General features: G+C 51.3%; 2 protein-coding genes across 11 annotated transcripts in view; one reads left to right on the forward strand and one right to left on the reverse strand.

Annotated features, from left to right (window-relative positions):
• The window catches only part of CDK5RAP2 (CDK5 regulatory subunit associated protein 2), a 155,381-nt gene extending 145,784 nt beyond the window's left edge, over positions 1-9,597 (forward strand). For all 10 annotated transcript variants that reach the window (XM_059657826.1, XM_059657825.1, XM_059657820.1 and 7 more), the window contains 3 exons: positions 5,057-5,183; positions 9,092-9,138; positions 9,505-9,597. In XM_059657826.1, the coding sequence (XP_059513809.1) occupies positions 5,057-5,183; positions 9,092-9,138; positions 9,505-9,561 (231 nt within the window). In that variant the 3' untranslated portion in view covers positions 9,562-9,597. The remainder of the gene's footprint in view (positions 1-5,056; positions 5,184-9,091; positions 9,139-9,504) is intronic.
• A 6,191-nt stretch (positions 9,598-15,788) lies between these two features.
• On the reverse strand, positions 15,789-16,020 carry LOC132212329 (dolichyl-diphosphooligosaccharide--protein glycosyltransferase subunit 4-like). Its single transcript, XM_059657830.1, has one exon. The coding sequence runs from the start codon at positions 15,988-15,990 to the stop codon at positions 15,883-15,885; it is 108 nt and encodes a 35-aa protein (XP_059513813.1). The 5' UTR covers positions 15,991-16,020; the 3' UTR covers positions 15,789-15,882.
• Positions 16,021-16,396: the final 376 nt, after the last annotated feature.

Here is a 16,396-nt window from a genome sequence, read left to right on the forward strand (position 1 = left end):
GAGGATGGATGGGCAGGATAGAAGGTACCTTTCTCTGAATAGAACTTGTTTTGTAAATCTGACTTTGAAACTGTATAAATGCTTTACATAATTATAGATTAAATCAAAATGAGAAAAAAGCAGTTTCTAAGAATTCATAGGGAGATGAAACCAACAAACCTTAGTGTCTATAGTACTGAAGGCATGACCACAAAGAGAGGAAACAGTTCAGTGACTAAAACAGCAATTTGGCTGCATGGAAATACTCCAAGGGCAAAAAGAACTGCAAAAAGTTTTAAACTGTTCTCATTGATCAAGTTATTAGTAACAATATTGATATTGATGTTATAAAACTATTATATTTCTATTATAGGATAAAACAACTATGTTGAGTTTTTTACTGTCAGGGAAGAGATTAAATAAAATAAAAATCAAAGAAGTAAAAATCCTGCAATCCTTAATTTAAATTGGAAATATCAGTATGGACTCATGTGTATTTGCTATATGCCGGGAGCCAGTCCATCCTTGCTGTTTCAAAGGACCTGGCATATATGGCATACTGTTCTTAATATGTTTGCTCACCTTCTTGGCACTATGTGTTTTAACCAAGGTCTCCTCTCTGAGAAAGGTTGTTTCCCCAGATAGGGATTTTCCCCTGAAGTTAGGGAGGGAATAAAACCCCTCAACTAAGTGCCAGGCGGGTAATTAATCACTTTAACTATGAACAATCATGCTTAAGCTACATAATCTTTACTCCCTGGAATGGAGATAAGAAACGCCCTAACCTTTGTAATAGAGATTGATAGGATTGAATCAACTGGTATAAATACAGATGTAACAAGACAGCAAGAGACAGAACTTAGAAGAGAGAACCTACAGACAGAACCTACACAGAACCTACAGACAGAAGAACTTCGCTGGAGAGAACATGGCAAAAGATCCTGGATGAACCTGACTACAAAAAATTGGCAAGAGAACCTGACTAGAACCTGGTGACTGAACCTGGCTGGAGAACCTGGACAGAACCTGGCTGAAGAACCTAGTGAGGGAACATGGACACAGAACCTGGCTGGAGATCCGAACCAGAACTTCGCTGGAGATCCAGACCAGAACTTGGCTGGAGATCCTGGCTAGAGATCCTGGCTAGGCTGCTGATCAACTGAACACTGCCTCCATGTCATTCCTTCTTCACCGACTCCGTCCACACCTTTGGGGACCCCTGGACCTGCTGGGGTTGGACCCCGGCAGCTATAGTTCTCTCTAATTAAAAGGCTTTAAGAGTTTCCGAAACAGAACCAGTGAACACCTCTAGTGCCAGATTGTGGTTTCTAACTACCTTTCCTACTGCTAGGAACTAGGAGTCCTTGGAGAAAGGGCTTGAGTCTAGGTCTGGGGCAGGAAATGTGCCAGATGAGCTTAGAACATCTTTTCACCCTAGGAAAAATGAGCGGGGGGGAGTGAAGTTTGCAGGTTCGTGGTGATTCGTAAAGTATGGGTTCTTGATCAGCAGCATGAGCACATCTGGAAACTAGGTGCAAATGCAGACTTGGGGGCCTCATCCCAGACCCATTGAATCAAAGTCTGGGCGTGGGCCCCCGCGTTCTGTTTTCACAAGTCCTGTTGCTGTGAGAACCACTGGAGTAAAAGAAATTTAAGATACACATCAGTAAAATGCAAAATGTGTTATTTGTATTCCAATTTAATTAGAATCAAACCAGTTGTTCAAAAAATAAAATTATGATGCAATCAGGGAAATGTGTCTACTGGCATGTTTAGTAATAGGAGGCAGTTATCGTCACTGCTTTAGATGTGGTAATTATATTGTGTTTTTCTAAAGAATCTTTTTCTTCTAAAGCTATAAACTAAAATATTTTATGGATGAAATATGATCGGCTCCTAGGATTGATGTTAGAAACAACTTTAGGGTGAGGATGGGCAGGGATGACACAGTGTTGGCCATGATTTGGTAATGACTGAAGCTGGGAGGGAACGTGGGTGCTTCATTGTCCTGTTCTTTCTCCTTTTGTCAATGTTTGAGAATTTTCATCATGAAAAAGAAAGCAAACACGACACAACGGAACCATCCCAGCCCCCGCAGCCAGGTGGCCGCTCAGGAGTGAGTCTGAGGCCCCCTAGGAGGGGTGTGGTGTTGGCGCCCAGCTCAGCCTGGTGGCCTTGGGGAAGGGTTGCTCTGTGGCAGGCTCTCTGCTCTACACTCGGCATCTCACTTCATCCCTCGCAGTTGACTTTAGAAAGTGAGGGATTATTTCCATTTTCTGGAAGTAAAGACCGAAGCCCCCTGCTCCATCACCATCTGGAAGGGACTGAGCTGGGCTTTGGACCCCTGCTGTTTACCAAGGTGTATTTATCCTATAAAAATGAAGATTTTAGATGGAACAGCAGGCACTATCTGAATTCTGTATTTAAGTGCTGGGTAGAACATGTACCGAGTGTTTGAGAGTGCAGGTGAAATTAACCCCCACTTGGCGGATGGTCTCACAGCACCTCCTCTGGGCCAGGCGCTGATGGTCAGGAACAAGTGAGTTCTGCCCCCATCGAGCTGGTCCAGGAGGGAAGCAAACAACGTCCCTGCTCTCCTCACCTCTGAAAAGTCAGGATGGTGCCCCAATGGGTCAGACTCTCCTAATACTTTCATATCTTTTTCTAAGATCTGAGCATTAAAATGTGAAGGGAAGCACCATGCACGGTGGGCACCCAAAGGAGCAGAAACCAGCCTAGACTCCTGGGGAGAGTCTCAGGGAAAGCTCCCTGGAGGAGGTGGTGCCTGAGTTGACTTTAGGAAGAGAAAGGTGCTGGCCAGGCAAGGGTGAAGCAGTCGTCCTCCCTGCCTCCCGGGAGCGCCTCATTGAGGCTTTCTATTGCAGTGTGATGGGTGGGTTCGAGATGGATGGGGTGGGGGTCCTCCCTATTTTACAGACGTGGGGGGAACTGAGGCTCTGAATATGGATAGAATGACTGTCCTGAAAGGTGTGGCCCTTGAAGCCGTGACCAGAACACGGGTCGTTGTGGGCTCTTAGCATGAGGAAGAGAATCAAAGAAAAGCTAATATTTAAATTAGAATGTTTTGGAAGAACAGTTGAAGTCCTTGTAGCTGACACAGTTGTTTAATCTTAAAAGTAGGTTAAAGCAGGGAATCAAAAAATGATACATACCTTAAACATTTTAGGTTAACTTAAAACAGTTAAATGTACGTTCATTTGCCATTCTTTTGATGTAGGGCCAGAGCCTTTCCTTTGAATATGGGTCTGCTGTTCGGAGTTCTACATTTCCTTTCTTTCATAAATTACATCCATAATGTATGTCTGTCACTTCCAATTTCTGTTTCTTTAAGATGAAGAAAAAAATGTAGACACATGAAAAGCAGTTTGAATGTAGAATTCATCTAGACCATGTTCCTCCCACAACTTTTACAGTTGATGCACCCACACCTCATTTGCCAGAAATGGGTTTTTAGTGAGTTGCCTTTTCCAAGTCTTTCCTGAAGTAGTTTTCATACAACCAGGTCTTTTCACACACATATTTCACAGGGTTACTTAACACTTAATTAAATCACACACAGTAAGTCCTCGCTTAATGTCGTCAATAGGTTCTGTGACTTTTAAGCGAAATGACATATAAGGAAATCCATTTTACCACGGACTAATTGATACAAATAAGGGTTAAGTGCCTGCAACATCTCGTCAACGTAATAAGGAAATGATGTTGAATGAAAACGACCTTATTCGAGGACCTGCTGTAACTGATTACAGTAAAACGGCCATAAATAAGTCGGGAACGAACTAAAGTGACTCTATAAGCTAAGAGCCCAGCGTTTCCCCTCTTGGGGACAGAGGTGTCTCGATGTAGGGGAGAGTGGTCTGTGCCAGGGCACCTTGCAGTCAGGGTTTTAGGAGGAAGGGGGTGTGCTAACACACTGCGTGAGTCAGGCGGAGGCTTGCTGAGAGGGCCTGCGTGGTGTGCCCTTTTCCCTTCAGAGGACGGGGTGCTTGTCTTGAGGCCCTTCACCTCTGAAAAATCAAGAAAGGTGCCCCTAATGGGTCAGGCTCTCCTAATAATACTTTCATATCTCTTTTTAAGATTTAAGCATTACATTTTAAAAAAATTAGCATTGTAGTTTTTGTTTAAAAAGTCAATCAATTCTGATAAATTTTTAAAATGAAACAAAACATTCCAAATAACATTTCTCGGGGATAATCGTTATTGACATTTTGATGACATTTCTATGTCACCAGTATTTTTGTAGATGTCTTGATGTACCCATCTGTGAATGTAGATGTATGTAATCGGTTTTATGGAACAGGAATGCCTAATATACAATAGCTGTTCTGGGCTCTTTGTCACTAATTACTATCATCCTTCAATGTCAATAAGTAGAGTTCTACAACATCATTTTTAATAGCTGCAGAATTATTCCACTGTGTGTGAGCACCGTGATTTATCTAGACCAGCCGTGGGCAAACTACGGCCCGCGGGCCGGATCCGGCCCGTTTGAAATGAATAAAACTAAAAAAAAAAAAAAGTACCCTTTTATGTAATGATGTTTACTTTGAATTTATATTAGTTCACACAAACACTCCATCCATGCTTTTGTTCCGGCCCTCCGGTCCAGTTTAAGAACCCATTGTGGCCCTCGAGTCAAAAAGTTTGCCCACCCCTGATCTAGACCCTACCGATCAGTTTGTTTTTTCCTGCTATGAACAGTGCTGAGATGGACATCTCTGAACATAGGCATCTTCTTGTGCTTATATTACTCCTTGGGGGTAAATGCCAAAGGGTAGAATTGCCGGGTCAGAGGGGTAAGCACATTTTATAATTTGGCAAATCTTGCCAGGTCATTGTTCCACCTGGGCACAGCCCCTTGGCCTGCTTCACCACACCTCACCTTCGCTGGGTTTGGCCTGTTTTTGCCAACCTGACCACAGAAAATGGCTTCTAGTTTTTATCGAATACCTTTGTAGGTGAGGTGGAGCATCTTTATATGTGGTTTTGTAACTCTGCCCATGTGATATGATGTTGGATACCCTGTGTTCATTTTTCCAATGGCTCTCCTCTTTAGACTGGAGAAATGAAGGCTGAGATCACCAAACTGAACAAAAAATTATTTGATCAAGAAAAGAAGTTGCAACACACCATGAAGCTTTTGCAGCTGAGCAAGCACCAGGAAAAAGTCATCTTTGATCAGTGTAAGTGAACGGTCGGGGGCGGCACCATGTCCACTTCCTGCCTCTGGGGACTAAAAAGCCAGCCCTGGACCACCCTCTTTGGAGGCCAGACCGTTTGTCATCACACCTCCTATTTGTGGTTTCCTTTCATATTTCATCCTTCCTGACTCACAGACAAATGCATTCACCCCACAGACTCGTGGAGAGGCACTCTGTGCCAGGGGCAGTCACCTCGCTGTGAGACGGCGTGTGGCATGTGCTTTGATAGGGACATGTGCGGGGCCCTAGGGAGCACTAAGGTGGGAGTGGAGCGGGTGCCACCCTGCCCTGGGAGCTGAGTCCACAAGGAGGAGTAGGCATTGGTCAGGTGGAAATGGAACCGTGTAGACAAAGGCAGGGAGGAAAGAAAGAAGGCTTTGTATGTGAGAAACCACCAGCACATCATGTTGCTGGACTAAGAGCTGTTAAGTGGCCAGTGAGGCAGGAGGGGTCAGGGGGACCAAGACTGTGTTGCCAGAAGGCCTTAGGTCAGTGATGGCGAACCTATGACATGCGACAGAGGTGACATGCGAACTCATTTTTTTGGTTGATTTTTTCTTTGTTAAATGGCATTTAAATATATAAAATAAATATCAAAAATATAAGTCTTTGTTTTACTATGGCAAATATCAAAAAATTTCTATACATGACACGGCACCAGAGTTAAGTTAGGGTTTTTCAAAATGCTGACACACCGAGCTCAAAAGGTTCGCCATCACTGCCTTAGGTGGCAGGCTCAGGTGTCTCACATTGAGAGCAGGGCACGGCCCTGTCACATCTGTGTGCAGGGCAGGCTGGTGAGGAGGAACCAGGCAGACGAGAAGGACGCCTGTGCCAGGCAGTGGGCATCCAGAGGCAGGGATGGGGTTGAGAAACAATTTTTGAGACAGATACAAGGTCAAGGTCACAGAGGTAAAACCACTTTGCCCCGACCTGGGAGCTTCAGGTTATTGGGAGCAGCCCCCCGAGTTCCTTCCAGTGCGCCAGGCTGTCTGCCTGTCACCGCCCTGTCTTAGCAGAACTGCTGACCATGGCACTTTCCTGTCCTCGCTGCCTGTGCACTCTCTTATCAAAGGCCAGCATTTCTGAGAAGCACAGGACATGGATTATTGTCACATAAGAGTTCTCCTTAGCCCCTGGGAGCTTTCTGAAAACAGACGGTGAGACTGAACTGCCGGAGAGAGCTGATTAGTCGCTAGCCAGCACCAGTTCCCGCTCCATGCCCCGTGCCAGGCTCGGGGGACAGCCGTGAATGAGACAGTTCTTGCCAGGTGGAGCTTTGCCTGAATGGGGAGACACAAAATGAGCTGCAGAATGAGGGACCTGCATCCCAGGCAGCCTGAGAAGGGCTTCAAGGCTCTGGACCAGTTGGGTCTTGTCACAAAGGGCCTTGTGGGCCGGACTCAGAATGAGCAGCAGGGACTGACTGGTTCACTGTGTGTGGGAAGGTCCGTGGCTGAGCATGGAGGAGCTGGAAGTGGGGACACCTCTTCCAGGGCCGTGGCAGTTGCCCAGGCAGGCAGTGGAGAGGCCCGATGGGGCCGGCACAGGGCCATGGAGGAGAGGGGGTGGCTTTGAAAGATTAAGGCAGTAGTCCTGGTAGAGTGGTGGGTGTCTGTGAGGTTCTGGCCCAGGGTTCATGTCACTGGTAGAGAAAAGGAGCCCTGGAGGGGACCTGGGGGAGACGGTGCCAGTGTGGTCCTGTCTGAGGTGGGCCTGCTGGAGCAGCAAGGGGGCGGGGCAGGAAGAGGTGCTTCTGTTCGGCCCCCAAGTCCCGGCAAAGTCGGAACTCGCCCTATGGGCATCTCTCCTCGGCAGCCCTGAGCAGTCACAGGGCACATCAAGTCAACCCTGCTGCAGGTGAGGGGATCTCGGAAGTGGGCAGTAGGTGCACGGTGAGTGACCGGACCGTGCAGACCCAAAGGGCATATCTAGCCCCCACGTCCAAGGTCGGTGCCTGGAATCACTAGTGAGCACAGGCCAGGTCTCCGCTCTCCTGTGTGACCTGGAGTACGTGGCTTTAACTCTCTGAACTTCAGACTCATCATCTCTGATTGGAGACAATTACACCAAAGGACTCAGACTGGCCAGATGGCCCAAGTTCTAAACACAACTTTATAAAAGTGCTTCGGTTTCCTCATCTATCGCATCAACGGTAACAATGCCTCAACTTCATTATACTCTTTCTGGATAGAGCAGAAGCTCAACAAACGTTAGTTCGCTGCCTCTCTTTCCAGTAGGTCGGACTGAATCCCATGTATGGGGGTGGTAAACCATTAATAGTGTGAAAAACCTAAATGTGTCATGGCAGCTCCCATGCTAAGGTGGTGTCCCCCATCTCTGTCTCCAAGGCCTGGCACAGCGGGGGCTCAGCTCAGTGCCAGGGGAGGGCCTTGCCTGAGTCCACACCGCTGGTGGCAGGCCCTGGACTGTGGCTGCCCCTGGCCAGGCTCGGCAGCTCATCCCGACGAGTTGGGTCCTTGGGAGTGGTTCAAACCCTGCCAGCCCTGCAGGGCTGCTTCTGGCTGTGAGTGGCTGTGTGCAAGTGTCCCCTCCTGCCCCTTCTCCGCCTGGCGACTGGAGGAGCGAGGCCCAAGGTGGTCCCTGCCGGGATGCTGAGCACTACATCTCCTCCCAGAGTCTGCAGGGGAAAGGAAGGAGAGGGGTCACCGTGAGACCCCAGGACCCCACCACTCCCTCGCCATGTCACCTGGAGTCACCCGCTTCCCTCCCAGCCTCTGAGACAGGAGTCCCTGCTGCTCAGGGTTGGTGTGTTCACCAGGTCACAGTTGTCACCAGCGAGACACCGCTGGGGTTGGCGTCTTCTTGCCAGCCTCTGCTGATGCGGAGGAGCCCTGCGCTGAGTAACAGGCCTGGCTCCAGTCCGCCCTCACACTGCGAGTCTGGACTTGGGCCGCGCCCTTACCGCTCTGTCCTGGGCTTCTGCTGCAGCGGGATTTCCGCGCTCCGGCAGGTGTGCAGAGCTGTTCAGATGTGGGAGTCCCTTCCCGGCGAGCCTTAGCTCATCCCCGGGGCGTCTTGTTCTTTAACATCACAACCTTATTTTAACCTCCAGGGCCGGGACACTTACTTGTTGGTGACTCTCAGGAGAGGTATGATCTCTCTCCAGAAAGATGCATCCGTCCACACACATGTCAAGGTTTACACTTAGTTCCCGGGGATTTGGGCCATTCCAAAGCGCACCCCTGGACCCAGGGTAGAACTCCCTGGGTTGGAGCCCGGGATGGGGGAGGGCACCTCTGAAGTCTGCCCATACACAGCTCAGTGCCGGGTCTGGGGGCACCTCTGCAGCTGTCCCACCCACCCCTCCTGTCCTGGCAGAGCGTGACTTGCTCAGGGAACCATGTCGGGTTCCTCTGCCAGCTACAGCGCAGCTCAGGAGGGAAAGTGCCAGCCTCCCTGGTCATTGGAGCCTGCCTGGTGCTGCTGGTACACGTTTGACTACAAAATTGCCCTCCGCCCTGGGCTTGGCCTCCACACAAGGGCTTGCTTCAGTGGGCACACCCCCTTCCAGAAGCCAGGGTATGCAGGATGCTAGTCAGGCGGAGGCCCCCCTGCCCTGCCCTGGCCCCTCCTGGCTTGTGGAGGTGAGCCCTGGGCGTACCTGAGCATCAGCTGGCCTTTCGGAGCCTTGGATTTGTCTGGAACGAGGTGTAGCACCTCTGCTCCACCTCTCATGTCGCTGTGAGGTTGTGGCTCAGCACGGTATCTTGAACAGGTGTCTGGTCCGCCCTCTCTGATGATTATTTGGTCCTGGGTATCACCTTCACACCTCTCTCTGGCCTGGGCGCTCAGGCTTGTCTGAACTATTTGGGGTTCAGAGGGCTCCTCCCTGAACCTAACCCTCTCGTTCTCCGCTCTCTCCGCAGTGCTCATCACCCACAAGGTCCTTCGGAAGGCCCGAGGAAACCTGGAGGTAATGCCCTGCAGCTCCTCCCATGGAAAGCCAGGTGGGCGGGCGGGGCAGGGCAGGCAGCGACCTCTTTGAACAACGAAGGTGAACCAGGGCACGTGCCCTCCACACACAGGAGCACAGAACTTGCCTCTCATCTGCCACGGCCTCAGTGGCTCTGATTACCAACTGGCTGCGGTTTTCACCAGGGAGAGACAGTGCCTCGTGCCTGGCGCACATTGGGCGCTTGGGAAGTAGTTTTTGGATGAATGTTTGTAAATACGATCGCGTTGTCATTTGGTAGTTTCAGCATCACAGGGTTCCTGGTAACTCTGTTCCCTCGGACACCCTCCTTCGCTCCTAAGCTTCTCCTGTTTTCCTCTCTTCCAGCTGAGGCCCGGGGGCGCCCACCCAGGACCGTGCAGCCCCAGCAGGCCGGGCTCCTGAGAGCGTGCAGACAATAAAGCTTGCGGTTCCCACAGTCTCCTTGTCACAGGCGTGGTTCCTACTTACCGAGGAAAAGAGCTATCTACTCAAAGGAAATCTGTTTTTCCTTTTAATATTTTCTGTCCTGAAGTTGGTTTAAGGGTTGTTGTCAGACAAGGTTCCCATGCTGTGCAGGCCTTGGCGTCCAGGCATCCCTGTGCTCTGTGCCACCCGATTCGCTTAGTGCTCAGCCAGCCCTGCAGGGTGACGGTTCACATGAAATGATTCGTTTCAACTTGGTGATGCAGTGACTGTGTGTGGAGCTCAAAGCCCAGGTCCCCCACACCCAAGGGGGACAGGCTGGGTCTCGGGAGTGGCCCTCAGATGTTGCTAAGCTCTCTGCCGATTCCAGCCAGGTGTCCAGAGAGGAATGATGCCACGTGGCATGGCCGGGGCACCTGCACCTGGCATGGCCTCGGCGGTGCACAGAGACGCCCTCGAGCAGCCCGCTGAGGTGGTGCCGTTCCCACTGGGACTGACCAGGAGGCTGTGGTGGGGACTTGGCAGTGCAGTGTCCCCACGGTGACCTGGTCTTTCCCCCCCACTGCCTGCTGCATCTGCTACAGCCCTGTCGCTGGCCTTCCTGTTAAATTGTCCTCCACCTTTGCCCTGAGCTTCGTGATGTCCCTGAGACATACACAGGGTGGGGCAGGTGAGCCTCCAGACTGGCATTTGGCCCTGAGCGGTGCTAACAGCCACTCTGCTTTTCTGCCCCGCAGCCCTGCCCACCACCTCGGTGCCTTCCAAAGCCCTCCCCGGTGGGGTGGCCGAGCGATGTTTCAGCTCCATCACTCAGTTCAGTACCGTCCTTAGTCCATGACCTCACTGGTGGTGGAGGGGCGGGCGGTCAGGATCGGGCCAGTCTTCCCAGCACAGCTGAGCGACTTGTCCAAGGTTCGTCCCTTCGAGGTGAAGCTGGGCGTGATCCCGCCTGTGCTCTCTGCTGCTGCCCTAGCAGCTCCCCGGACACGATGGTGACGAGGTGATGTGATGGCATCGGCTGCAGGCACAGGGATGGAGGAGCAGGAGCCAGGCTGGGAGTCGGGGAGCCGGCCTCATGCTGGCCTGGGCCCCACTTCTCTGCCTGTTTCCCATCAGCTGAGGGGCAGGGCAGGTGGGCAGGAAGGACCCTCTCCGCTTGGGTTCCTGCCACCTGAGCTCTCATGAGAAGTGTTGGCACAGGTGCCCCTTATACATTCAGGTTCAGGCATAAAGTAACATGGCAGCTCCTTTTCCAAGAAGTCACACAACTGGATTCCTTAGCGGGAGCTCTGATCCGTGGCATGGACAGCTCCGTGTGGTTCTGTGGAGGGAGCAGGAGGCCTGGCTCGTAGTCCCAAGTCACAGCCCTGTCACCAGTCTCTGCGTCTGTAAGTGGCAACCTCCCTTCTGCCCAGTGTGGGAGCCTCAAGATTTGGAAGTAGCCAACCGAGCCCTTTCCTAAAAGTAATGACCCTCAATCAGTGTCCATCAGTGCTTGGTCGCTAGGACGCTTTCAAAGCACTATTTTAAGTTACCAGTGGTTGGTGAGCACAAATGCAGGTGTGAGTGTTGAGGGGGGCGGACAGGACAGAGGTTAGAACTCAGGTGGGGCTTGGAAGTCAGACGCGGGTTCAGATGTACAGGGGCAATTGTGTGTATATTGCCTGGCATGTGGTCAGTGCACAGGCCCGGGAGCTGGGCTTGGTTGTTGGCAAGGGCATGAGCGGAAGGGTTATGAGGGCAGATACACTTTTCTGGCACATTCCCGGCCCATGTGTTTGCCTAAGAGGAGGGGCTCTGGGAGTCCGGTCAGCCACTTGCCTCAGCCACCCACAGCCTTTCAGGAACACAGCCATCCAAGGCAAAGTGTATCTCTCCCCCCCCCCCCCCCCCCCCCGCCACCCCACCCTTAGAATTGTGCAAACTATTCCCAACCTTGGGCTAGTGGAGTCCCTTCCTCTAGGAGGTGGAGGAGCAGCCCGCTTTGGGCTGGATTGGGGCCAAGAGCCAACTCTGCAAATAAGGACAATTTGGACTTTAGAAAAGGCTCCATTGTCCCTGGTGAGTTAATTTCACCAGCAGCTGAATTCAGGAGGCTCTGAAGCCGTAATCTGAAAATGCATCAGTTTCCTGTTGGTGAAATTAATCACCACCTATGTCCTCGGACTGGAGCTGCACCTGCACCTGAGAGGGGCAGCTGCAAAGTCAAATACACAGGAGGGGGGAGGCACAGGCCTCCTGTGCGCCCACCTTGGCCCACTTGCCCACTTCCCTGGCATCAGTCCAAAGGGTACAATCCTTGCTCCTGCAGGCTGGCGCCCACCTGCCTAGCAGTAGCCACACTGTGCATCCTCTCATTAGTTAATTTGAACCATCCTGTTCATTCTACAAACGAGAAAACGGTGGAATCACCTTAGTACAGGGGTAGGGGATGTCCGGCCATCGGGCCTTACAAGGCCCAGAAATCATTGGGCTGGCCCTGCCAAGGCGTTAAGGGTGAGATAATTAAATGTTTGACCAAGTAGAGCAGGCTAATTTTTAAGCTGATAATTTTGTATGGCCTGCGAATGATGCTATAAATATCCAAATGGCCCTGGGCAGGAAAAAAGTCCCACCCTGCCGGAGTAAGTGCTGGAGCCAGGATTTGAACCGAGTCTGTCATGACCTGTTTTCTGTGTTGTCCTGTCCTCTGGGTTATTCCGTCTCCCCGAGTGCTCTCTATTCCCCAAACAGCAGTCCTACCCTATATTACAAACCAAAGCCTCCTCACTACCCTTTTCAACAAAATGTCTCTGGGTGACCAGAGCAGGGGCCCAGAGACCCACAATTGAATTCCTCGGCCCCACAGCCCTGAGAACCGCTTGTAAAGGGGGCTGTGGAAGGAGGAAGAGTGATCTTGTTAATAAGTTCTCAGCATCGTGGAGGCAGAGAAATCTGCCTGGGGGCTCCTGACCCTGCCAAATTGCCTCTTCAATCTTGGCCATTTTTTAAGTCTAACTCAAAAATTCAATTATCAGAATTACTCATCCAGTCTCCCGAGAAGCCCAGGACTCTGCCTTTGGGGCCAGATGTGTTTGCCTCTTGCCACAGCTGGGGCCTTCCCAACTCACTGCGCGGGTGTCAGGTGGGGTGGGCCTCGGCGGGTCCAGAGACGTGGGATCTCGCCGGGACTCTTAGTAGAACCCAGTCTCATTTCCTCTGCAAGATTATGATGTGGAAAGAAAAAGATGGCTAACTCTGACCCCAAATATTGGCCAAATCCCTGGGGTTTGCTTGTTCATTTATCTCCGTGAAGGTTCTGCCTCCAGCCAGCAGCTTACACTGAAGTCATCCCTGACACCTCTTTCTCCCTCACCCTCTCTGTCCTGGCCACAGTCGCGGCTGTTCTATCCACTTTGTCTCCCAAGGTCATTGCTTCATTTATCTTCATCCCCACCTTGGTCCAGGTCTCTCACCTGAACCACTAGCTATAATGGCCTCCTAGTTGGCCTCCCCACTTCCACCCCTACCCACTCCAGTATCCCCAAACCACAGCTAGAGTGATTCTTTAAAATGCAAAGCTGATCGTGTGATCTCTTTGGTTTAAATGCTGACTGCTTCCCATTGCACTTAGGCTGACGTACAGGTCGTGTGCTGAGTTCTGCCCATTCCTTCATTTCCTCCAGTGGCCTGCCCTCTCCAGCCTCAGGGCTTTCCTTCTGGCCACAGGGCCTTTGCACATGCTTCCCTGCCTTGCATCTTCCCATCCACTTCCCCGGCCTCCCTTGCTTCTCTTGTTAGTTGGCTCCTGTTTATGCCTTGGAGAAGTCTTCTGAATCAGGAGCCCCTGTTGTACAGTGATGTCCTCACCGGCACTTGGCCACCGTGTGACTTTCTTTGGTTATGCCTCTTCCCATCACTAGCTGGCAGGTCTGTGAGGCCACACGCCCGGTGCGATTTGCTCACCACTCCAGCCCTGGTGTCGGCCTCAGAGCAGCAAATACATTCACTCACCAAACATTCCTGAGCTGCTCTCACCTCCTTCTGGAAGAAATCACACTGGGGAGGGGTGGGGGGAGAAGGGGAGCACAGGTAGTAACTCCAATAGGGAAGACTTGTTTCTGAGCCAGCAGTCTGTAACATCACGTGCAATCACCTGACAGCCCTGTGGGGGAGATGCTCTTTTCAGATGGGAGACTGGGGTGCAGAGTAAACTGCCCAAGATCGGGCCAGTGGGGCGTGGAGCCTGATTCAAGCAGAAGCTGTTGGCAGCTGCAGAGCCCAGGCCCATCCCAGTGCTTCGGCGAGCACAGTTCCACAGTTCGAGATGGTGAGTGCCAAGCGAGCTCAGGGCTGGGACGCAGTCTGCACTCCAGTGCCGCTTCTACTGGCAGCCTGCCCAAGCTTTCCGCCACCAGATCCAAAGCCCAGGCCTGTCCCTGGCTTGGCCAGTCTCTGCCACTCTCGAGGCATCAGCCTCTCCATCGTCCATAAGAGACAAACAGCTGGAGCTGCCTCTAGCTGACTCCTCGCAGGTCTGTCTCCCAGGACCCTTTAGCTCTGTGGATTTGACTCCATCCTCTTCCTTGGGGAAGCCATACCCCCGCCTGGCCCCAGAGGGCAGCACTGGGCACGGTGAGCCCCTTACCTGCTTGATGACAAAGTTAAAAGTTTCAGTGGTTACCAACCACCTTCCCACACAAATACGTAATCATGTCATTCTTAACAGGCATTAACATGAGAACTTAATTACAGGTTTTTGGGGTTAAAAAGATCCTTTGTTTGTATTAATGCTCCTTCTTCCAAACGGAACAGCGTGTGGTCCTCCCTGCCTGACCTGGCTTTTCTCCCATCTCTCTGGGCTCATCACTGTGATACCCACCCCCACCCATGAGTCTTGCCACACTCCTTATAGTTCCCGAAATCACCTCCTTTTCTGCAACTCCAGGTTAGCACACGTGTCTCCTGCTCTGAAATACTTGTCTCCCACACCCCCAACTTGACTCACTCCACTCATCCTTGATCTCATCTCCGGAACCACCCCAGGGCCTCCATCCTTTCAGCCTCACTTTCTCCCACTATAAAATGGGCACGGTCTCTTTGTCCCCTTGTAACTGGAGACAGACTTAGGGTTTTAATTGACTACAAGCAGGCAAGTTTGCTGAGACCAAAGAAGGGACCTCAAATGCTAATACTACCTCAGCTGCATCCATAGAGGTATAGAGCCTGAATGAGTGGTGAGGAGTCATGCTCTGTCTGTGACTCACCATCCTGCATTGAGAATCTGTGATCCTGTCCTGTACCAGGCAACAGGATGGATATTGGCAAAGTGGATTATATCATTGATACTGTCACCCTGGTCATCAAATTGGTCTTCCATTTATCAAACATATATATGGCAGGCACTATACCTATGTCACATTTAATCCTGCTGTTCTGCCCTTTCAATAGGCGAGGAGGAATAAATTCAGTCTGCTTGGTGTTGCAATAAAAGAATGCCCGTGGCAGGTGGAGCAGCGTCCCCAGGACCTGTCCGTTCTCTAGTCTCTGGAATCGTGACTATTTACCTAACATGGCAAAGGGAAGGTTACAAGTGTCCTTCATGTTACAGACTGGGATGAGATGCTGCGGGTGGGCTCACTCTAATCACACGAGCCCTTAAAGGAGGAGGATTTTTTCCAGCTGCTGTCAGAGGCAGACGTGGCAGCAGGAAGAGGGGCAGAGGGGCTGGCTTTGACGCTGGAGGAAGGGGCCACGAGTCACGGGATGCAGGGGACCCGGGGAGCTGGAAAGGGTGAGCAGGCAGATTCTCCCCTGGAAACTCCAGAAAGAACTCAGTCCTGCCAACACTGAGTTCTGGGAGAACCATGTCAGACTTCCGACCTCTAGAGCCGTAAGAGAATACATTGTGCTGCTTTAAGCCACCAAGTTTGGGGCTTGTTATAGCAGCAATAGCAATACACTGCAATGCCTAACATAGTCACTGTAGAGCCGATCATATGAATTTAGAGATGGATGCCATGGGCTTGTGGTAATGCCCAGTAATTTCTTTAAAAAAAAAATCTATATTCTTGTATCGGGGGCATGGAGTAGAGAAGAAAGCAGCCCCTATACTGGGCCCCACTCTGTGGCAGCTTCTTGCTCCATAGGCTAAGGAAGACTTTGAAGAAATAAAAGTTGTTTGGGAAAATCCAGGTGCAATTGCTCTATATGCTGTGGGAGTAGAAGGGATGAAGTGAAGTGTGAGGGCCCCTCACACTCTCCATCTTGCCTCACACTATGTCCTGGGACCCTGGGGCGAAGAAACCGCCACTTTCATTCCTACTTCCTGGGATTGTTGACGGCCACATGGTGATAGAGAACGACAAGCAGGAAGAGCGATAGGCCTAGCATGTTGTTGAAGATGGCGAACTGCACGTCGCTAATCATCCTGAGCAGCTGGGCTTGGCTCCGACGCGGTCTGCGCACTAGCTCCAGGTAGGAGACCTGCCTAGAGTGATTTCTTAATGACAAGGCCCATCGAATAGACAGCCAGGGAGGTAGTGAGCTCCCCGTCCCGGAGGTGTGGCTGCAAAGTGCAGGTGGAGATGGGCAGGTACTTGAACAAAGTACTGTTGTGACCCTCAGAGGCCAGCGTCAGAAGCCATGTGACCGTGGGCAGGAGGAGGCCACGGCTCTCCCTGCAGGCTGGGAGGCCTCTGGCACTCCGTCGCCACCCGCGGCATCCTCCCTGAGGCGAGTTGTTATAGATGGTCACAGGACTCCATTTCTTCAGAACGCCTCTGTGTAATGCATTGGAAGAATTATTGAAATGTGTAATTATAGTGTGCATTGT

Source organism: Myotis daubentonii, chromosome 11 (assembly GCF_963259705.1).
Source record: "Myotis daubentonii chromosome 11, mMyoDau2.1, whole genome shotgun sequence".
In the NCBI taxonomy this organism is placed as follows: Eukaryota; Metazoa; Chordata; class Mammalia; order Chiroptera; family Vespertilionidae; genus Myotis; species Myotis daubentonii.

Coding starts and splice junctions, on each gene's coding strand:
- LOC132212329 (XM_059657830.1), bottom strand. CDS start 15,990: ATGATTAGCGACGTGCAGTTCGCCATCTTCAACAACATGCTAGGCCTA.